The sequence below is a fragment of the Neodiprion lecontei genome, chromosome 7 (genome assembly GCF_021901455.1).
Source record: "Neodiprion lecontei isolate iyNeoLeco1 chromosome 7, iyNeoLeco1.1, whole genome shotgun sequence".
NCBI classification, from domain to species: Eukaryota; Metazoa; Arthropoda; class Insecta; order Hymenoptera; family Diprionidae; genus Neodiprion; species Neodiprion lecontei.
Window position 1 is genome coordinate 1,742,447 of NC_060266.1, and position 23,647 is coordinate 1,766,093.

Below are 23,647 nucleotides of genomic sequence, written 5' to 3' on the forward strand. Positions count from 1 at the left end.
TTTATTTAACCTGGATAAATATCGAAGGTAATTTTGCTCGGCTGAATCGAAAAACGATAAACAAACCCATACGATCCTGTCTACCACGAGTTGCACACTTTTTCATAATAATAATATGACGATACGACGAGTTGATTCTCGTCCAACAACCTAAATAAAATATGGAAACAACCTCGAGTCGGAATTTTCCAGTGATGCCGGAAGCATTGAAATAAGGTGAAAGAATCGGGGGGTCATCATTTCGTCGTCAGGCTTGAGTGGTCTCGAGCATTATCGCCTCTTCTCTCCTCCGACAACGCCAGGATATGACGCCAATAAAAAAAAAAAAACAAAAAAACGTCCGCGGTTTAACGTCGTCTCCAAAGGCGGCAAACCCACCTACCCTAATATACTCTCGACACTGGCGAGAATCGTCGCAATTAAAATTCAAGCACCGCGACACCTACAAGCCTCAATTCCAAGTGCAGGGGATGAAAATATTCATGGATGCTTCGCCGAGTGTCATTATCAACGGCGACGTCGTTTCCACGAGGAGCATACACGTCTGAAATGTTTTAATTTTTTTTTTTTTCTTTCTTCACTTTTTTCTACTTTTCTTTTTCGCTTTTATTTTACTCCACTTCCCTCGGGGTTTTCACGGCTTACGGTGCACGGCTAGATAAAAGTACCTTAATTTTTTTATTTTCATTTTTTTGCTTCAACGTCGTCCCTTATATCGTACCCTGATACAAAATATCTCGAAACAATTAGTGAACAGACATTTTCGGGGATCAGGGTAAAGAATTATTAGGCATCGGCCAACTTCAACGGATCATCGAAGCTGTATTAGTTATTGATTACGAGTGAGAGCTCATCGTTACGAGGGTAAAATGAAAATACGGTCACGATCGAACTTTGGACGCCTGATCATGTCGTCGAATGAATTTTGGTGACGAATTTTGATAATTGTACGGCCAATTTATTGAATGCCGAAGAAGCTCAGGAACGAAACTCCATTCTGCGACCGGATATGCAATCACCCTCGGAATGGATTCAACCTCGATGTTTGCCCGAGGGTGAATGGAGAGTCTAGTTCTGGCGGAACGTGGATGGGGATGAATTGGCGGAGGGTTGAGGGTTGAGGAGGGGGGAGGGAGGGGCGAGACTCTTGACTCGTGTGTACCCGACCTGCGTAGTTAGAATTGGAATTCGCAAATCACAACGAACCGATGCGAAATCCCGGAAACCCGTCGTCCGTAATTCTTGAATGAATTTTTACCCCGAGATAAAATCAACCCGGTCCCACTTTCCGATTTTTCTCCCTGCTGCTCTTTCTACGTCGTTTCGTGCTGGGGGAAAAAAAATAAGGTTTTGTCATACCGATGTAAAGGAAAAATGTCTGCGTACACACCGACGGCCAATAGTTTGGGTACATAAGGCAAAATTTCTTGCCTTGCTTGAAGTTAGATAGCTGACTCAAAAATAAAGATAATCAAATTTCCCAAGCGGTGTTTTAAAGAGGATAAATTTACCTTCATTTTTCTTTTTTGGAAAATTCTCTGCGATTTTTTTTTTTTATTTGGTCCCGGTACGTACTTCTGAACAGGTCCGTTTTTTACCCATCTTAAATTAAGCCCACAGCTTAGTGCAATATTTCCTGATAAAATTCATGGATCAACCGAGTGTCTTAAGCGTGGGAAGTGGAAGGACAAAAAAATTTGTTGTTTTCTATTTTTTCGGTATTGAATCTCGTTCCCATAATTTTTGATAAATATGATTATTATCAGGGAAATATTTCTGACGAAAAGAGAGGGATCCACGTTTTTATTAAGCCAAGGGTTTAACCCCCCCCCCCCCCCCCGTTTTCTCCTGGTCCACCTGCCCCGGAATCTTTTGAAATTTTGGCTTTTGACATTCGCCCTGCAGAGATCAAAGCCCTTGCCCGAAGCTGAAAGCTCAGCCTATATTCGGCTGAAAAACTGACCAATCCTGTACCGCTGCTGTGGGCAATGCCGCGATACTAAACTCGCTTGCTTCTCTTCAAAGTTGGTGGTAAAAAATTTTTCAAATTCATTACTCCGAATCAAACACAGTTTTAATCATTCACATGATGAATGAAGAAAAAAACGAAAAAACACGATTATCCGAATACGAAGAAATGGGTGGAAAATTACAGAGAGAATTGTCGGGGATTGCGGAAAGCGATGACGAACGAGAAAGCGTGCGGTGCTAGTTGCTTTTCTGTCACCATCAGTGTCTGCAGAAGGGGTTTGGGGTTTTGGGGTTTGGGGTTTGTGCCGCCGCACTTGTTGAGCCACTTAATGGAGCGCGAACCATGGCAAAAGTTGTTTGAGTAAATTTTTCACTCGGATAAGTCGCGCTTGCGAAAAGAGCGAGAGAAAGCTCTCGGCGAAAGTTTAGATGCGAAGTTTACTGCTGTGGTATCTACACGTTTGCCGTTTCTCTTACCATATTGCCGGGTTTGTTTCCGAACGGAATATTCCGAGAGTTGATTATATATGTATGTATACATGGGGCTTACCACGCCAACTCGGTAAACGTTTGACCGTGATATTTTTTTTTCATTTCACCGACAACTTTTTTCTCAGTCAGAGTACGAACCCTGAAAAGGTTTCGAGAATTTTTTGCAAATTTTTTCAATAACTCCTCCATCAAAGTATGAAAATAGAAAAAAACTATCAAAAGAATAGGAAAAATGATTTGAAAAAATATAAAACAATTAGGTCCCGCTCCGAATCTTGCGTGAAAATGTTTAATTTCGGAAACCGAACGTTTTTTTTTTCTTGTTTCATAAAAATCCATTTGTGTGATTTGAAATTGGGTTTAAAAAATCGTAGGGTAAAGACGAGTGATTGAAAAAAAATTTTTTAATTCTTGAAGGTTTTTCAGGGTTCGTATTAACGTTTAAGAAATTATTGATGAAAGTAAAAAACGTCACGGTCAACCGTTTACCGAGTTGGCGTGGAAAGTCTCATATGTAAAGAATGGAGATAATATTAAGGAAAAAAAAAAAAAATAAAACCTACAGTCAGATAGAAAAATATACGCACGGTTATTTGTTTGGAGATGGATTTCACAAGGATAATGAAATAATTTTTTTTTTAAATTTTTTAAGCGAAAAATTACGAGAGGAAATATTGAAAAACTTTTCACATTCCTCTTTTTCATCCCCTGTGTAAAACCTGTTCACACCGCTTTTCCACCCCACGATTACGTTCTTTGTTATACATATTCGCAATTTGATTTTCTACCTTCGCCTTATCGTCGTTTTATTTTCTCAATCACGTTGCCGAAATTATTTTTAAACGGATTTAGATCAATCGTGATCTATTTTTATCTTTTATTTGTCTCTTCTTCTTTTTTTTTCAATTATATTAACAGGGTTTCAAATTTTGGGATACGGTAGATTTTATGAACAATTATTTTACCGTTTATCATTTTTCATTCCGAAACAAGACGTGAAATCGAAAATCGATGTGAACAAGAAAAGAAAAAAAAAACACGCGAATTTAATACCGTGGCAAGTAAGACGAACGAACACGTCGAGCGAAGATGTAAAATTTCAATTAGTCGAAAATGGAACACCCTTGCGGTTTAGAGCCAGACCCAAATCCGTCATTTTAGTATAATACGATAAGCGAGCAAGGACGCCGAAACTGTGACGCAAAAAGCTTTGGGTCGAGAAGGTCGAGTTGCTTTCACCGGGCGACGACGGAAGGTATTAGAAAGTTTTTTGCCCGGAAAGGGAGAGGCGTCGACTAAAGTGGAGAAATTAGAAGCTATCATTCTAGACTTAACGTTCGGAGCCGCTGGTTCTCGATTTCGAAAGGTTTTGCAGCTAACCCGCTTAGCTGCGCCCGGCTAACCGGCACGTTCTTCTTCCCTAATAGGAGATTCCCTCTTTTTTCCAGTATTCCCCATCTCTTTCCCCCCTCTGCCTTTCGCTCGAGTTACACATCCGTGAAGCTGATTTCGGCTCAATACCAAATTTCTCACAACAGATTTCACGATCCGAATCAATAATTTCCACATTTTTATCCACTCTATCCGATCCGCAGTTTGAAATTTCACCTTCCAAACTTTGATTTTGGTATCACAGGCCAAATCTAATAAGCTACAACAGAATTCGGTCCAGAAATAAAAATAGCGATATAAAAAATGTTCAAAAATCGTATCGAACACTTGTCAGGGATGAAAAAATCTTTAAAAAATTCCAAACATCAGTCTTCGGTACGTCGTACGATTCCGATTTTTGTTCAGCTCAGTCTACGACATCGTTCAGTAATGTAGAAGCCGGGATTGTTTAAGTTTGTTGATTGGCTGCGAGCTCGAACAACGAGATTTCGCGAGGGTTTGTTGCCCAGTTTCTCGTAAGAGTTTGTCAAAGTCGGACGTTTACTCTTTACCCGTTTGCGAAGTAGGGTTTGACAGGGTCGACACTTCCTCTAGGCTTCTGGATTCAGTTTTGCGAGTGAACGCAGGTCGGATGATGGGAGAATGACGAAGGGCGGGCGCCCTTTAGCGAGAGAGACTTGGGATTCGTCACCGATTCGGCGACTCGCTTTCTTGATTAGATTCTAATCCACCCGACGAACGGATCAGGCCCTTGATTGGGTCCCACGGCTAAATCCAGTCTCGCAATTTCGGTGGAAATGATTCCAGGGACTTTTTCCAACTCCGAGTAGAAACGCTGAAAGCCGTTTTTTTCAACTCGGCGCCGCGATAAGCGCAGCGAATCGATCATTTGATTAGCGCGGCTCGTTTTCAACTTGGCATAACGAAACACGAAGAGATCGACGGCGTGTCATTCGCCCGTTCGGGTCTGAATAGTTGGAAAGCGGGTCTAGCGCTGTTTCTTTATCGTTTTCATCACGCGAGTTTACAATTTTCTCCCTTCGCTCCTTGGGATCCGATTTTAGACGTTCCACATCGGTTAAAGCAGGTGTTTCGATTCGAAGCACTAAAAGTTGCCGCCTGATTTTCTTTCAGCTGGTTGAATGGAACAGATAAAACAAATAACTTTGGTCTTTTCACAGATTTTTATATTGAACTCGATGACTTCTGACAATCAGAACTGTGAGCAGTCACATTCCGAGCGAAAATTGATCCTCGTCGACGATATTGAATAATTTATGATGAGATACATATCGGAAAAAATTAACCACAAAATAATAAACAAAATATTGTTTGAAACATTTTTGGGGAATGTTTTTTCTTGACATGGAAAATAAATTCGTTGATTTCTACGAATACACATGAATTTTTGAAGAATTTACTCACTATTTTTAAATTTCCATTTTCGTTCAAACAATTTATTGATAACTTATCGTTTTCATTGTGGTTGATTTTTTTGGAATTCTTCTCTTATCGCAAAGTATTTAATATCGTCGACGAGTCTCGCTTTTGGTTGAGAATTTATAGCCAGTATATCCTTAATCAGAGTGAACGGGAATTGATTGCCGATATAAATTTTCACATATCCAACCGATGTTCTGTTATCATTTAGAAACGGGATTTCAGCGGATATTCGGTCGGTATTAATTGCACGATGGATTATCCGGGTGTAATGAAATGAATTAACCGCAGTACCGGATGAGAAATTATTCATTCACGGCTTTTAATCAGTGCGCCGCCTATGATCGAAGCTTGACTTTCTCCGTCTGTCTCTATATTTTGAAATTCCTTTTTTTTCACACGCGTTGAGATAAAATGACATTGACGATGATTTTCTTACTCGCGAATGTTTACAGTATAGTTCAATCCGATTTCGATTTCTTCCGTCACACGATGTGTGGCTTTGATTATCATTGCTCTCTTCTCGTTTTCTCTTTGTTGTTCTTATAGTTATCATCGTTTCTCCTAGTCTTGTTATATTTGCTATCTCTTTAGCCGAGGCCACGCAGCTGAGGGCAAGCGAATATACTAAAAGCTTATCTTACGAAAGTATATATATATATGTATATAGAGGTTCAGGGCCCGTGTACCAGAGCTTTTCCTCCGCCCTCTCTACAACCCACTAATTCCCGCAGAGTAATTTAGGTGAAATCTGTATTATGAAAATTTAAACAACTTCATCCCGCCCTCTCGAATCCCCTTCGTAGTAAAGATTTGCCCAGCCAAGGAATGAAAACGTGAGAAAGAGAGGGGGAGAGAGAGTGAGAGAGAGGAGAGGAGAGCTGCTGAAGCCAGTTTGAAATATAAATTCACGTTTCTTTGGATTAGTTACCCGACGAGAGCAAGAGAGAGAGAGAGAGAGAGTTGATAATTATTGTTTAAAACTTTGCTCACTTACACGGAGCTGGAAAGTTATTTTCTTACTCACCAATTAATTTCATTACCCGTTCGTTGTATCACCTAATTAATCCATATATATACATTTCTGTACATATAGATGAATTATCAGCCATCTCCGTTATCAACCCTATTCCAAATACAATCCAAACAATTTCGTCGTTGTTATATTCGAATTTCAAGGCGATAAATTCGAAAACCGAGTGACACTCGCAAATCCGTAAAACAAGGAACGGACAAATCCAAAGTTAAATTCTTATACGCCTCGCCGCAGTTAAAACATTAAACCTTTCAGTTACAGAAGCCACCATGGTGGGACCCTTTTTCTTCTCTTTATTTATTTTTTTTTTTGTCGCTTTCTTTATATTCCATGCAAAGTCCAGAATTCATTTGCATTTTCAGGTAAAAGAAATACTCAAACTTTGGAATGACTAGGGTTTTTCAGAGAATCCATAATATTTTATAATCGTTACGAATAAACGTACGCAAAAAAAAAACACGTTTTTTCATGCATGTGGTTCTCATCAAAGAAGACCGTCTAAAACAATATTGATAATTCACCCCGTTTTCACCCCGTTTTAGGTGTTATTTTTAGTTTTATTAAATTTTTGACATCAGATTCGCATTCAGCATCGAAATATACACAGGTAGCGTATATTTGTGCGAGTGAAAGGGTTAAGACAAGTAAGATATACTTTGAAATATTTCCCGGTGAGATTAGAACTCTTCACCCGACAGAATAAGTGGCAAAAAGGTTTGATAATAGCAATATCGAATTTCCGAATCGGCAAGGGTGAAAACCCGGTCGTAAAATCGGTCTGCTCGCTTATCCGGACCCAGGACTCACCGGGCGAAGAGTTTCATTCCCACATAAATATAAGCTAAATTCCAATACCTACCGCTGAGCTTTCTGCTTCCCTGAGAATTTCCGGGTGAGAAAATGGACTGGGTGCAGGTATTTATTATATAACGTATACGCGAAACGCGAGTTTGAGCGCAGAAACGGTCGTGCAAGGGAAGGTTGGGCCTCCCGTGAGGCACCCTTGCCCATTGTGACCCATTGTACGCCGGAGTTGTATTACAAACGGAAGTGGCCGCGTCCTTGGTTCCGTTTTCCGTAACTCACCGCGTCGCTTCGCCGTCGCGACGCTCAACGTCGTCGTGGCTAAACTAACACAATACCGCCTCCGTCCTAACGACGCGAGTGAAAAAAACAATCCCAACGATATTCGTCCGGACGATGAACGAAGCTAATCGTTGAAGCTTACGGACGCATCCCACCGCTGTCACAATGTCAAAGCGCAAGGCATAAGCTGTGATTATTCATTTCGCGGGACGAATTTGTTTTTTTACTTTGTTTTTTCTCCCCTCTCTTTTTGACACAATTTATTACTACCCTGCGATAAATTCGTCCTGATTTTATCGTCCCTTGCCACGATGAGTTATCGCGCGATCTTTAGAGGTCCTTTCGTTAAGTTGAAGAGAAAATGGAAAGAGACGTTTCTCCTTTTTTCTTTTGCTTTGGAATATTTCGCGAGTGTCCTGGGGGACGCAAATAATAATAAAACGAGCCATCTTAAATCGCGAGGAACTCGAGAGTCGGGTTAATTATGTTCCCTGAAATTCGCCGGGAGCAATGTGGAATATAAGTGTCCGACTCACACGCAAGTACAGAGAGATAGGCTTACACGAGCGGTGACTCGGTGGTTGTGATTTTTGAAAATTATTTAGTCACTCCGACGCACCACCTACCCACCCGACCTCGGTGTTGAAAACTTTTTGATGAGCCAAAGTTGAGCGGTGGCTGGATGAGAAGGGAGGGGAGGAAAATGGAGAAGCGGGGAAAGTGCGATCGCTTACTCGAGGAGCGACGACGGTCTGCCTGCCGAAAGTTTGTTTTACGAGCCGATTGAAGACGGTAGACGAAGGGTGGGATCACAGCATTGTGTTACTGGGATGTGTTTCTAAGCCGAGGGAACTGCATTGTTTCCTCTTAATGTTTTAATTAATCTCGCAAGCCTTGGTTTATGGTACCACCTTGCGGTGGATACCTACCATCGAGTTTACGCCGTACGAGAGCAAACTCAAGATTATAGTAAAACGAGATAACACTCGGAGATGCAAAAAGCAAAGAGCAAAGAGCAGGGATGGAAGACGAGAGAAAAAGTACTCGACGCGATGCGACAACAGCTGGTGAACAACCCGGTTTTAACACAAACTGGATTGGTACGCACGCCTTGGTAAAACTTTCCGCAAAGTTTCCGCAAGCTCGATTTTCTCGTTGCGTTGTTGCAGCGGTGTTGCAGTGTCTACTTTGCAGTAAATTCAAACTAGTCTTACGGCGGTGATATTTTTCGCAGACAGTCAGGCTGATGCCGGGCTCGAGGGATTTTTATGAAAATTTTTGCTGACCGAACGAAGAGGCAGCCAGTTTGTAACTCGGCAAAGCCTGGATGCAAAAAGCATGAAATGACGGATGAGAAAGTCTGGGAAGATGAGAAAATGCGAGTGGTCGTTGGGTTGTGTCCGTTCGAGTTAAACCGGATGAAACAGAGTCGGACCAGCATCTTGGAGCCAGTGACCGGCTAATATTCTTCCGTGCCACTTCACATTTTCATTAGCTTTTCCCTAGAGAGAGAGAGAGAGAGAGAGAGAGAAGTGCGGAAGCCAAGAAGCTGCAGCGAGTCGCTTCGATCTCTCGGAATGCCATCCAAGTGTCCTGTTTCTCAGTTCACTATGGATTGATTTTTAAGCACGATACAATCATGGTCACGTGATAACGAGAATCGTAGTTAAATATAAATACCGTCATGCTGGTGGCCAACAGATCTTGTTTCCTTGCACCCATGGGTACAACCAACGGGTGGACCAGGTCGCCAATGGTTATGTAAAAACTACGAATGGCCGATCACGGAGTTGAACACTTTTGAAGGTGTATAAAACCCGCCGTATATATACTTTGTTCTCTAATTGCGACCGGGTTGAACGGCAATCTCCTAAGTGCATAGTCGGCCAGAGTTAAACGACGTGACGTTTTATCCTTTACGATGTACCAGCTGAGCATGTCGGCTGGGTTGGAGGAAGTTCAACCCTGTATCTCTAAGCGCTTTTTACCGCATGCGATAAATTGAAACAGATGAGGAGTCGGGGGACATCGGACAAACTGAAAGGAGACGAAGAATAATAGAAAATGCATCGTCAAGTTCAGAGTTTACACAGTTATCGTTAACCAACAGTCGACGGTGATGAAAAAAATTACACGCAAGTCTAAGAAACGCTTTTAGGGGTTATATAATCTAGTCGGGAGGCCGAAAATGACGAGACATTTCAATTTGTTGATATAAAAATTGTTTTTTGCTGTCAAAATAATGATATTTAAAACTGCTACGACCGATATCCGGAAGCAGCTTATCAAAAAAAAAAAAAAAAAAAATGGATTTTTGACAAATCCCGACCCAGTACATAACCCTTTCATAGTTATTATATTTTGGATTACTCCGGCAGATTTAACGTTGAGTCGAAATGGACTTTTAGCCGAGGGTCAATGCACAGTTTCGGTTTAATCAGGTGTTTCTCCACCAGCCGAGAGGCAACTGCACATCGCTTGGCAAATGGAACGAATTAGCTCGGCTCTTCAAGTTTTGGCCAGCGGTATTCTGGCACTTGGTTGTTTAGGGTCGACAGTCGAGTGCTTCGCTCCTCTTAAACTCGGTTAGGAGGACCGTTGTTGTTTCAACAACAAGTGGCGGGGCTCGCATTCTGCGTCAATTATTTCACCCTTCTCGCATATCGATAAATCAGTCCCAATTCCCCCGTCATTTCTACTCGTCTCTTTGCAATACGCATCGTGTTTACGGCCGAGGTCAGCTTCGATCTACTTCGTCGGTTCGGATCGAGGATCGGTAAAGCACGAAATATTTATCCACGTTTGTTGAAACAATTATCGAGCGTTGCTCGAGCGAAGCGAAGCAAAGCAAAGATGGTAATTGGTGAATTTTTCATCCTCCTTTCCTTCCTTCCTTCGCGACGACTTTACCGTTTCGTTTTTACCGGCTCATTTTTCCCCGTCTCGACCTCCGAGTATTGTTGGGGGAAAAAAAGCGAGCAACCCTAGGGAGCCGGTGGTAAACGGTCGGAAGTGTGTGGCATGTTTTCTCGACTTTACTAAGCCCATTAAGAATGGGGGTGGAATAAGGGGGGGTGGAGGAGGTCGGCGAGGAGGGAAAAACAGGGATTCAAATGAGCGCCATTAGGCTCGCCCGCGTTTATATGATAAAGAGGGCCGCTTAAATATTATTTATATCCCGCCACACGGCTGCGCAATAAATAGTGAGTGTATGCTAATTTTTATGCAGACGCGTTGCGAATACAGGTTTACTCCGATTCGCGTAAAGGAGTGAAATTAAGAAAGAGAGGTGAGACAGAGAAATTCGTTTGATCGAAATTAAAACATGCAACGAAAAGGTTGGAGAATCGTGAGAGGGGAATTGATCGTTTAACGAATAATAACGACAACAACAACAATAATGATAATGATAATGATAATGTGTATTTCCAAATATCATTAATCGTTATTAACTGATCGAAAAATCATCATTTCGCTACTGTAGGATCGTCTCAAATTGAGTAATTAATTTTTAAAAAGGAAAATGTATTCAGATATCGGAAATTGAACTCCGTCAAAGTCGTTTCTCAATTCCGAAAACAATGATTCTAGTTTCAACATTTCGTTAAATTAACGTAACTAACCTCAATCTGGTAAAATAAGACTCGTGTACAAAAAGATGTGAAAGGATATCAAACTTTTTATAACCAAAGTTCGTCGTCAAACTAATGCGTGTATTGTTTTCTTTTTTTTTTTTTGTTCAACAAAATGCGAATATTGGCTCGCATCGCTATACTTACACATGTATAATATTTTCAGTTCGTTGGGTAGGTTTGTTCAGATACCAGATTGGTAAAAAATTGGAATCTTTACTAACGATATCTAATTTTTGACAATTAATTAGCTTCTCGTCCTTCCGGTTCGACCAACCTCGACTAGACACACCTGTTGGCTTTTAGGACAGGTTGATGTAGGTGTACTCCGGGCGTTCACTTACACGGCTCACACCCTCGTTATGGTCAAGATGGATTCTCATCCGGCTTAATATAACGTCACTACTACTCATGCCGCAAGGGTAGCCGTTATTAATTGTCGCGGTAATTAATTGCCGGCTTTGATACGGGCAGCCTTACCGGAATCGATCCGTTAACTCGACTGTCCGGTGAAATACTTTCTACCAAGCTTATTCGGTGAATCATTCGATCTCCGTTTCTTCGTTAGAATTCCAGGGCTTGGCTATCACTTTCGCTCGAAATCACGAATGCGTTCATTTTACACAAGCTTCGTGTTTATTTTCAATTTGTTAGAACCTTCGCTCGACGTCGTGGTAAATGTTTAGGTAACTACTTGAAATCGTGAAAATTTACTTTGAGTGTCATGCGTAAAAATTCTTTGAATTAAAAAAAACGTGATTTCCAATCGAATCCACTACTCGTCCAACATCGTCAAAAGTGATGAAAAGTTTAAAAAGAAACAAAAAAAAAGTATTACTTCGATATCCTGATTTCGTTACCGTCCCCCCGAATCCTCTTACTTGAGTTCTTCTTTCCACCAAACCAAACCAAATCAAACCCGACTTCTTCGCGTCATCTAAACCTGACGCAGCTAGCCGATGCGAAATGGAGGTGGGATGAAGGGGCGAGGAGGGGTTTTGGTACCTTTAGACGGTCCGTTGGATCCTTATATATACACATACATACATATATATATATATATATATATACATATATAGGATCGCGATTTAGAATCGCCGTCACCTCGCCCCCGATTCACCCCCGCATGCAGGCACACAGCCTTCGGAAAATCCGCGAATCGAACCCCGCTCGTTCTTTTGAATTGCCTATCCGGAATTTGCGAAGAAATTGGACTTCCGAATCGGGTCTCCGCGCAGCCTTTCCGTACCGATTTTTCCTCAAGTCCTTTTAGCCCTTTAGTCCTTTAGCCCTCTCCCATCCCTCGACGTAACCGTCATATACCCCTTCGACACGGGTGCCAACCTACGTCTCCATTATTTTCCTCATATTTCGAGGCCTCCGAAGTTATTGCATAACTTTTTTTTTTTTTCCAACACCGGACCCTTTCGAATAACGCTTATATACCTATATTATATATATGTATATATATATATATATATATATATATATAGAGAGAGAGAGAGAGAGAGAGAGAGACAGGGTGACTGCTACATTGGCAAAAAAATTCAAACCCTTTCTCATTTTTTCCGAAGGTCGGATTTCGCGCGTCGTACGGGAAGTTTTTCACGTCCAAGATTTTTCAATAAGAAACAAAAAAAAAAATATTCACCCTTGTACACTGCCGAGCAGCAAGTTTTTCTTTTTTTTTGATCCTTTTCAGCCACAGAAGCCACTATAAAAAAAGTGGCACCCTTTTGTCTCTTGTTTTTATTTATTTATTTTTTTTTCCTTCCTCTTATCGCATGAAAAATCCTGCATTTTATTTCGACTTCTGTGCCGAAAAAAAAAAAAAAAAAAAAAACTGTGATTGCGTGGCTGAAAGAGTTAATCTAGTAGGTATGCGATCTTTCTGTACGCGTTATGTATTTCAAAAGTATCTGTGTCATAAAACAAGGAGCGGGCGAAATTTGAAGTAAGAAAAATTCTTCGGCCGAATACTCGAAATTTTTTTTTTGTTTCCATTATCGTCGCACCAGTTGAATCGTATACAACGACGAGGCAAAACTTCCTTTGCCGAATGGAATTAAAGTGAAAACAAAAAACAAAAAAATTCAACAAATAAACAAAATGGCAACGGAGAACAAACAGGCAGAGAACGGAGAAAAAAACAGGCAGAAACCTGTCACCTACTGGACTTGAATAATTAAATATTATCATCCAACGACTACCAGCACGGAAAAAGAAAGAGAGAGAAAGAGAGAGAGAGACAAAGTGAGAAAGGAGGAGAAAAGCCACGACGTGTGCGAGTGACGAATACAAATCGGATTTAATTAGCTTAAAATGCCCGGCCTTTTGGAATTCTTTATTTAACTTTCGTTCTTTTTTTCTCCTTTTCTTTTTTGTTTTTTTTTTTTTTGTTTTTACATTTTGCTTCGCTGCCCTCTTTTTTTCTTTTTTTTCTTCTTTCTCGTTGTTTAATTTTTTTCGGACGGAGGGGTTGGTTTTGTTTTCTTTTTTTTTTGTTTTCACTTTCTTCATCATTATTATTACAATTAATCGTCTCTCACGTTTCTGCCGTGCAGAAATTTCCAGAAAGGAATTAAAAATTCATCTCCGCACGATCGTATATATTCGGAATATCGTTGCACACGCGTAGACTTGCAATATATCTGCGTACGATTGCGGAAATATTTTTCATCCCCCTGGTTTTTTTTTTCTTTCCATTTTTATTTTTCCTCTTCGTTCTTCATCTCTTCTTGGAATTTTTCCCCCCTTTTTCCCTACCCGTTTTTATTCTTTCATCCAATCTTTCAACGTTTGAAATATGAAACATCATACGTATACGATTCATCTATCTATTATATTTATACGCGAGCATTGACAGCGTGGCGGGTTTGTAATATTTATACGTCGATATTTTATTTTTTTTACTTCTTTTTTTTTTTTTATTTTATTTTGTATATTTTACTCGAAACGTATCGGTGATTTTTTTCGTTCTATTTATTCATTTTTTCAGCTCCTTCCGTTCTCCTTTTCGAAATATTTCATACGCGTGCGTATATTTACAGCTGCAGTTATTCACGATTCTCGATAATTTTCCACCTAAGCGTGTAAGCGTGTAAAAGCAGCAGAAGCAGCAGCAGCGGTAGCGGAATATTTTCAGCGACTGCAGGCATTCGAAATTTGTTATTCAACGATCCTTTTAAATATTTTTGCATATATTATTTTTCACCCTGCTTCATTCAACGCTACAAATCAATTATACCCTTTTGCCACGCGTGGCCGGCTACAAGTTTAGAAACAAAAGTGGAAAAAAAAAAAGAAAAAACAAATCTCATTTCCCTCACGCGTTTTAAAGACGATATTAACGATGTAAAATAACTATACATTAAGTGTAATTAAAAATTTTTTTTATATTTAATATTAGGTGATGGTCTTTTTTCTTATTTTCAAAAAACCAGAACTTGGGCGTAATTGATTAAAAGAAAAACCAGCCGGAGAAACAGTTTACGCATATTTTTTAAAATAAATATATAAACTGGAAAAAGTGTAAAAGTGATAAGGAGGAAAAATTATATTCTAGTCGATAAAAAATTGAAAATTGATTTATTTCCGTTAGAACCGGAAGGTTAAATTAAACGGGAAATGGAAATTTTTCATGCCGTTGATGCGATTGTAAAATCCTGTGAGTTTCAAAAAAATTTCCATTCTCTCGATTCTTCCTTCGTTTCTTCCATCCTTAGCCATATTGTGGGTAAGCACGAGAGTGTGAGAAGAGTTCGGAAAACAATCGAGATAATTAAATAAAAAGCTTCGCAATGATGAAGCACGAACGGCGAGGAGAATAAAAGAGAAAAACTTGGGTTTCATTGTCGAGCATCCGCGTCTCGTGTCGAACAGTCCGAAGCTTTTTGCTTTCTTGTAGATTAAACGAGTCGAAAAGAGAAGCTTTCTCGACTCATTTTTTACCATCAATTTCGAGGAGAGTAAAATTTTTCTCCACTTTCTCGTTTACCTAATTGACGATCAATTTCGACGATAACGATTGTTTTACAAACATTTTGACACTTTGAGAGGAGAGAAGAACGATGTAACTTTTAATAAAAAAATATCGAATATCGAAGGAGAAACGAAAAGAATTGTGAGAGTAGAAAAAGTGATGGAAGTAAATTCTTTTTTTTTTTTTTATTTATTATTATTTACTTCAACACTATCGTCTTAACGGTAAGAATAATGACGACGACGATGATGAGAACGACGATTGTTTCATGACATTTCGTAAAATATTAATTTTTTCTCTCAAAATCAGGATAAGTTTCTTACCTACAAGTACGTCAATAAACTCACGCATCCTTTTTTTCCGTATTTCAGCACCCCTGGTCGACGTTACGAGCGTCGAGGGTCAGAACGTCGAATTATCATGCGACATATCACCGCCGATACACGACAAACTCCACATGGTGCTTTGGTACAAAAACGACGACGGAGTTCCGATATACACGTGAGTTGAAAATATTTACTCTCCCAGTTTACGGGATTTTATATACACCGGATGAATTTCGATCTGCAAATCCGTCACTTTGTCGTTTTTCAACATTGAAATTCTTCGACTTTGGCCATTTTTCTGCAACGTATGTGAAATTTTCATTTCTTCCACGTAACGCGAATAACATAAATAAACAAACAAACAACAGTTCGATAAATAAGTCTGAAAGTTTTTTGGTCATAGTGAAAAAACTGTCTTTTATTTTATACAATAACATTTTATACCACGAGGAAAAAACAGAGAATGATGAATAAAAAAAGAAAAGGACGAAATAAAATATTTACCGACTCGAAAGAACGAAAGTAACTTAGAAAAAAGCGATTCGCTTGGAACTTGTTACTCGGGAATTTTTTAGGTAGCTGAAAACGAAACCAAAGTCAGAATTTCAAAATTCAAAATAGCTAATCCAATATGGCGGAGTGAAAATACAAAAATTGATCCTATTCGCTTTCATTGGATTCATTAGATTCGTCATTTCGAATGTTAAAAATTTGTCAGATGTGATCCGATTTTTTAAACGAGCATCGTGAAAAATGTATGCGCCTCAAATAGTTTTGAGCCAATTCGAAGCGTACATTCGTAATTGAACCCCGAAACTCTTTGCCGACGAGGACAATCTCGGAATATCATATCAACGCGGTTTCAAACTTGTAATTTATACGACGGAACGGAAGGAGGGGAGGACACCCTTTCAATCATTGCTAATTATCACAGTTTCTCTCTCTCTCTCTTTGTCTTTCTTTCTCTCTATTCAGCAAAAAAACTTTGCAGAGAATAACGAATTACACTTTTATGTATTGTTGCAATATTTATCGGTAGATATATTCTTAGCCTATTTCTTAGTCCGGATTATAATTATGAAAAGATCAATCCGTCGATTAGTTTTATTTTATCGCAGATGTTTTGTTTTTTCCATTTCTTCGTCACTTTGATTTTATTATATTCTTATCCGTTCCTGGTTTTATCATCGCGTTATCATTTCCGTCGACATTTTAACCCGCGCCACGTCGCAAGAATATCAGGTTGAAAATTCCTTTCGAATATATTACTACGAACCCTTTACGGTCAGGTGGAAATCAGGGCATGACCGCGTTATATGGGGATACATATGCCTACCTACGCGGTTGCCAAGGTACATTAAGTCGGTTTAACGCGTCAACGATCGTACGTTTTTATTTTTTTTGTTTGTGTCAAAGGAAAAGGTCAATCGACCACGATTTAATGAAATATAAATATCAATTACTCGACCTCTTTAATTATATATTGTAAACAAGATTGAGAGATTATTATACGAAATGCGGATAATGGCGGACAAAAATTACAGGATACAGATTCGAAATAAAACGAACCTCTTTTAAGGTTGCAATTTTTGATGCCTTTTATTTTATTCATATTTTTCGCCATGCGATTTACAGTTGTATAATTTTTTTCTGAATCCTGACCACTCGTAAGTATTTGAAATTTGAAAGATTTATCGCATATTTTCCAAACTTATACACTTAATGGAATAATAATAGGCTGCGAGGCAGATTGTAAACTAATAAATTATACCGCAATTAAGGTTAGGTAATTATTACCAAATGGGGTGAAAATAAGCTCGGATATTATAGATTCATGTGGATTAACATGAGCGTCTTTTAGTTTTTTCTTCTCGTTTATTTCTCTCTCTCTCTCTCTCTCTCCCTTTCTCTCTGGAAAAACGAAATAAGGATTAGAATAAAGAGGCGAGTAATAAGGAGAAAAAAAGAAAAGCGAAGCAAACAGTGAAACCTCATGAAACTCGACGAATGCCCTCCTTTGAAATATTCACAATGTCGTTTGTCGGTAAATTTTCTCCAATAACCGGCAGCATCCCCTTCCCGAAATCCTTCCTCGACGACGTTTCTGTACAAACGTTTCCTGAATATTAAAATCACGACGTTGCCGTGCCGCCCGTTTTAGGAAAAACGTTCCTTATATTCTTCGACTATACACAAGTAACGGAAAAAAAATAACGAGCGTGACGACGGAAAAGAAATGTAAAAAAGGAAACCGTAAAAGAAAAATGTGGAAAAAAATGAAGGAGAAACCTTAGATATTTGCGTAAGACGTGTACCATATTTATGCGTAAGAATTGAAGATATTGTTTTGTTGCATTCATTGTCAGTAAACACGAAACGATGACTGGAAAAACAGTTTTTTCGCGACACTTTTCGTTCCGGTGAAAAGGGAAGAGTCCGTCGGTCCGATCGGCTAATTTCCGCGATGATCTCGAAGACGGTCGGGTCAAAAATCTGTAAGTGGTAGGACTGGACGATCGAATGAAATAGATTTGAAAGAAAAATTAGATAAAAGAAAATTCTGAGAAATAAAAAGTTAAAAGTGAATATATAAACTGGGATAACCATAATCGTTTGTTTAGAAAAAGTACAAGTTTGTCGGTAAAACATTAAAAATCGATTTATTTCCGATTGAAGCGGAAATTCAAATTATCTGATTGGAAAATCCTGCAAGTTTTGAATTTTCTCATTCAGCCGTTTCTGATATTATTGCGAGAATTTTTCGGACCGATCGACGAACCGCAATTTTTTTTAAAACCTGTTCTTCTGATTCCGGGCTTTAGAAATTCGTGGTAATTAGAGAAAAAGGTTTTTCACCGAAACCAATATCTTTCTCACATAATCAAACACGATGAACGGTAAAAAGAAAGTTTGTATAAGTTTTCGGAACAAAGTGGAGAATTGTTTTTTTTTTCGTATTCCACATTTTTCGATCCCTCGTTTCCGCATATCAGCTGTTACGTCGGGTTGGATTATATTTCTCCGAAACGGGGAAGGTTGAATTACGCACGTATACGTGAGGTATACATATTAACATATATGTATATAATTAGAGAGCCGCGTGCGGCGATATTAACGCCCGATAATGACCGGCGAGGATAATATCACTCGTCATAACGCGGAAACGTGATAATTTGTAATATTCGCACACATTCGTAATCGACGTGCGTGTTCGTAATAAAGTTGGAACGAATGTCTGTATCGCGGTTGCGAGGGTTTCGCGGGGTTTGGTTGGGGTTAGGACTTAATTCCCCGCGCCTCGGGGGCGCTAAATTGCTGGGCATAAACGCGTCGCTCGAATAATACAAACCGCTTCTGACGGACGAACCAAGACTCGCGGAATTACCGGTGAAATTCTCTCACGTATTTCCTTTATCATCTTCTCTCTCCATACGGACGAGCCGCGAGTCGGATCGAAAAAGTCATAAAAACTGTTGTAAGGGTTGAAAAGTACCCCTGAATCGGACAATCGGCTGCAAGGTTCGCATCTATGGGTTAAAACGTCGGGGATAAATATTAAAATGCCTGCAATCGATTCCAAGTCCAAACACTTTGTTGCGTTCGTTTTTTTATTTTTTATTTTTTCGTTCTTGGTCCGGGCTGATTCTGGTAAACTCGCTTTATTCGCCGAACAATTTTCTGCAGTAATAAATTCACGTCATTAAACGCGGAATTTCAATTTCAAATTGTAGCAAAATGGTTATAAAATCAAAAAAAAAAAAAAATGTCCGAATCGAAACGACTACGATAGACGGTGATCGGTTTTTGAAAATCGTCAAGTCCAAGAAAGGCAAAATTCAAGAATAACGAATAACATTTTTGTCCTGCAAGGGAGAGAACGAATCGATTCTTCGCAAGTCTTAAAAAAACAATCAAAAAAAAAAAAAAAAATAACCACAAGCTTCCCCCTCCAAATAAAATAAAACAAATTCGAAAAGAAATAATCATTTTTCTCAATCCTCTCTCTCTCTCTCTCTCTGTTGTACATCTTATCTCAATTCTCTGCGAGATAAAACCGCGTTTTCCTCATAGTTTGACACGGCTTTGATTTACGGCGGTGGTTCAGGGAGGCGTAGAAAACGCGGAGGGCCGGGGGTTAAACATCGGCAAATTTTGTACACTCGAACGATTTTACCCGCCTCGACGGCGCTCCGCTCGGCCCGCGGAAGCGAACAACGGCCACGATATTTTTCTCGATCGTAATGCGACGTGAAACCCCCCCCCGCCCCGCCTCCCCCCTTTTAGTTGGTTGGTTCGTTGCCGCTGGGTATATAGGTAATACATTAGATTTTTAACGTCCCCTATAAATTCTGGCATGAAGCTGCGGTTAATTCAAACCATAACTCAACCAATCTACCATCTTTGCCGCGCCTCGCACCCTCCCACTCTTTCTCTCTTTCTCTCTTTCTCTCTTTTTCCCCCCCCCCTTTCTCTGGCTGCACGTTTTTTTCTCTGGCTGGCTGACTGGATGTGTTTTATCTACGCAGCTAAAGACAGATGCGGGCAGATCTACGTGTATTATTCCATCGAGGATTTACTATCCATGCGCTTGTACCCCTTGCGTCTATAGTTTTCATCCACCGCGTTTCAACCGTCGTGCAGCTGGGGTGGAAGAGCGATGAAAAAAAGAAAAAGGAAGAAAAAAAAAATTAACAGCGGCAATAAGGTACAACGGTACGGAAATTGGCCAACGTGACGGGGAAAAGAAAAAAAATAAGAAAGATTGAATTCGTAGATGCGAAAAATTATTTTTACCTCATTTTTCTTCTTCTACTCAAAGTGTTGAAAGTTATGTTCCGTATAGTTTATTTTCTTTTCAAATATTTGAATTTTTATTTTTTTTTATTTTTTTATTTTTTGTTTCCAAGCTTTCATATAATTGAATCAAATTTACTCTTTAAATATGATTTATTTCGAACCTTTCAACAAAATTGACATCTTTTTTGGTGCCAAGATTTTCGATTTAATTTTGTTTTTTCTTCTGATATTCATACCGCGGTCAATGAAACGTGAACTAGAAAAATCGAGGGATATAGAATTTAAAAGTATACGAAGAGAAATCTGTGAGAGAATAAAACATAAAAATGGAATTTTACAAAAATTTTCATTCGATAACGTACTTTTTTCTTACCGCAAAACGTTTCGACGTTTCTGGTGTGTTTTTTTTTTTTTTTTTTTTTACCACAAATCTGTACGAGACGTATCATTCTCCGAACTCTCGCTTGAAAGAAGAGACGAAAAAAAAAAGGGAGTCGCGAAAAGGGAAAAAGAGGAGACACTGAAACGGAAAAACGAGAGGAAAAAAAAGTTGTATGAAAAAAAAAAAAAAAACGGGGGGGTGGGAGAGAAAAATTGGATATAAAATTGTCGTTTGAGTAGAAAAAGACAGGGCCGTGCGGAATGAAATATATACTCCATAGCGATCTTCTCTCTCGCGTCGTTTCCACTTCTTCATATTATATTTCACCTTTTTTCCCTTCCCCCTCCCCCTTCCCCCCTATCGGCTTCTTCACCCTCGTTACAACCCCCCCTCCTTCCCCCCTCCGGGGGGCGAGGTGAAATGGCCTTAATCTTTGACCCGGCAATCTGGAAATCCTCGACTCTCGGTGGTCTTCGACTACTATCGTCACCGACATATATATGTATGTACGTACGTATAACCTCTCTGCGGGGGTGAGAAAGCAAGGCTGCGGGAAAAGGGCGCGGGGAGCGTTCACGAGGGCAGGATGACGGGGGAGGGGGGGGGGGGGGGGGGGGGGATTTCCTTCCGACGCCCGGCTTAGAAAACGTCGTATTATGGATGATTGATGATCACGCCAACGCACAAGTGCCTCCCTCCCCCCCTCTCCGACTCACGCCATCACAAAATCATCCCCCAACCGACGACTACCCCTACAATTAAAACGTCTCGACACGCGACAACCGACCGAGTGACGCCTCGACGTTCGCTCCTAATTATCTGACAGTTTTACTTATTGTATGACCTCCCCCCCCCCCCCCACACTATCCACCACCACCCACCCTTCAAAAACAGTCCCAGAGCAAGAGACGTAAGTGATAATGAATTATAGCAGTGTAACGTTAAGACGACAAGAAGATAGAAATTGTTTTTGTAATTTGTAATTGAATTTATGCCTCGTATACTCGAAATACAAAACACATTTTTGGGTATCGTGTACAGTTGGAAGAGAAAAAAAAAAATAGAAATTAGATTCTCGTTTTGTAATTAGAACGGATGAAATAGTGATTACTACTGATTACATTGTATTTCGTGATGACAAGAATTACTTTTTTTACTAATTGCAATTAAGTAGAAAAAAAGCGTGTATATGTAGAAATTACGTTACATTTCTTGATTAGTACTAAAAAACATTCAAGTAACGTTGCATTTCGTAATTGGGAATACGGAAATACGAATCACGCTGTATTTTATAATTACCAGAAAATAAAATACAAATCGATTTTTTTTTTAAACGTTTAATTTGTGATGAGAATTTAATCATTTACAAATTGCATTTTTTAATCAAAATCTATCTCACGGTACAAATTGTAATAAGGACGTGCCCCTCCCCACCAAATTCGAACTGGTTTTTTTTTTTTCCTAAGAAATTCGTGTTTTTCATTTTATTTATTTTTTTTTAACATTCCAGTAATATTTTCCTCTTCGCGCGATACAATCTCTTTTTAAATATTTGCAGAAAGTAGACGCACAAAGAGTTGAAGAAAAAGAATTTGTCGGAATGTAAAAATTCGCTGTTGAAGATATTCTCAACTACGCGAGGTTTTCCTTCTTTTATTTGTTTATTTTTTCTGTACCAATTTCTTTACTCCTTCGGCCATTTCTTGTTTTTCTTTTTTTTTCTCTCTTTTCCTCCATCCTATCCTCCTAATATTTTTCATTTCACTCGAGGGTTGCGACATTTGCGTTTAAATTTTTGCGGATCGTAGCGTCGAGCTGAATTCGCAAAAGCGGGCATATTCGTGTATAATTTTTTCGCACGGGTATGTGGGGCGCGAAAAACGTCGCGAAGGTCGGAAGGGAGGTGAAAAAAAGACGGAGAGACGGAGGAACTGGAAGTGGAAAGGTTATGTGCCGAGCGTTCGGTGAAAAGCGTTTTCTAGCGCTCTCTACTCGCTAGTGGGAAACGTAATAAACGGTTTACGAGCCAGCCTACAAAATGTAACTCTTCTCCTGCTTTCGGGGGACGAGGAGGCGTTCTTACGTTCTACGCAACCCTTGTATTACGATATTTCACCTCTGCCTCACGTATGCCGAATTCCGTGACAATATTATTCACCGGCTACAAACGCGATCGGAACTCGAGATCTTTTTTTCACTTTGCTGTTGTAAGTTTAACGGGATTGAAATTAGCAACGCATTTTTTACTTATTCTTACAATGACTTTGAAGGGAGTAAAATTTTTAAATTTGAATATTTTTTTTTCTTTTTACGGTTCAGCGAATTTATACCAATTTCAAAATTGCGGAACAAGTCTTTTTTCCTCGGTACGAATCGAGGAATGTCAAACTTTGGGAATCATTTTAGAAATTGTTACATCTCTACGGGCTGCAAAATCATGTAATATTTATTGCGACGTCTTAGAATTGCAAAAATCTCAGTTTCAGTGTTGCGAGATATCAAAATTTGAGACTTTTAAAATCGTTGAATCACGCAGTCTTAAAATCGCAAAAATGCTGAGTCACAGAGTCAAAGAATATCGAAATCTGAAGGTCCGAAGGTTTCGCTATCGCGTGATGTCAAAAGTGCAGACTTTCAAAATCGTCAGGCGATGCAAAGTCGCGGAACTTCGAAACAGCGATATTAAAGAATCTGAAATTGTTGGTATTAAAAATGTTTTTTCCTAACCCCTTCGAACCTCGGTGGAAAAATTGAGCTTAAAATTGGCGGGGAATGCCCCGTAGGCATGGAAAGTCCCGCCTGCAGAGCACGCGAGGCGCGAGAGGAGAGGAGGGGGGGTTTAGCGCAGGATGGGAAATAATGCAATTTCCCTGACATTGCAGAGGCTCGAGAAGTCGAGAGCCCGTGGGATCTGGATCTGGATCGCGAGCTTCAGTTTCGCGAGCTTTTAAGCTACAGGCACCGTAAATTTACAAATCGAATCCCCGACCCGGCAGCGATTCCTGACCTTATATCCGACTCGAAAACCGATCCCCGCCCTTATTCCACGCTATGATTTTAATCTAATCCCTTATTTCACCTCCGGCAATCCGATCCTGTAATATTCTTATC

General features: G+C 39.7%; 1 protein-coding gene across 8 annotated transcripts in view; it reads left to right on the forward strand.

Moving 5' to 3' along the window:
* Window positions 1-23,647, forward strand: part of LOC107220172 (nephrin) — a 155,457-nt gene that overhangs the window by 59,839 nt on the left and 71,971 nt on the right. For all 8 annotated transcript variants that reach the window (XR_006905206.1, XM_046744857.1, XM_046744853.1 and 5 more), the window contains exon 2: window positions 15,403-15,532. Coding sequence is in view for 7 of the 8 variants with exons in the window: in XM_046744857.1 (XP_046600813.1) it covers window positions 15,403-15,532 (130 nt within the window). In the remaining variant the exon portion in view is untranslated. The remainder of the gene's footprint in view (window positions 1-15,402; window positions 15,533-23,647) is intronic.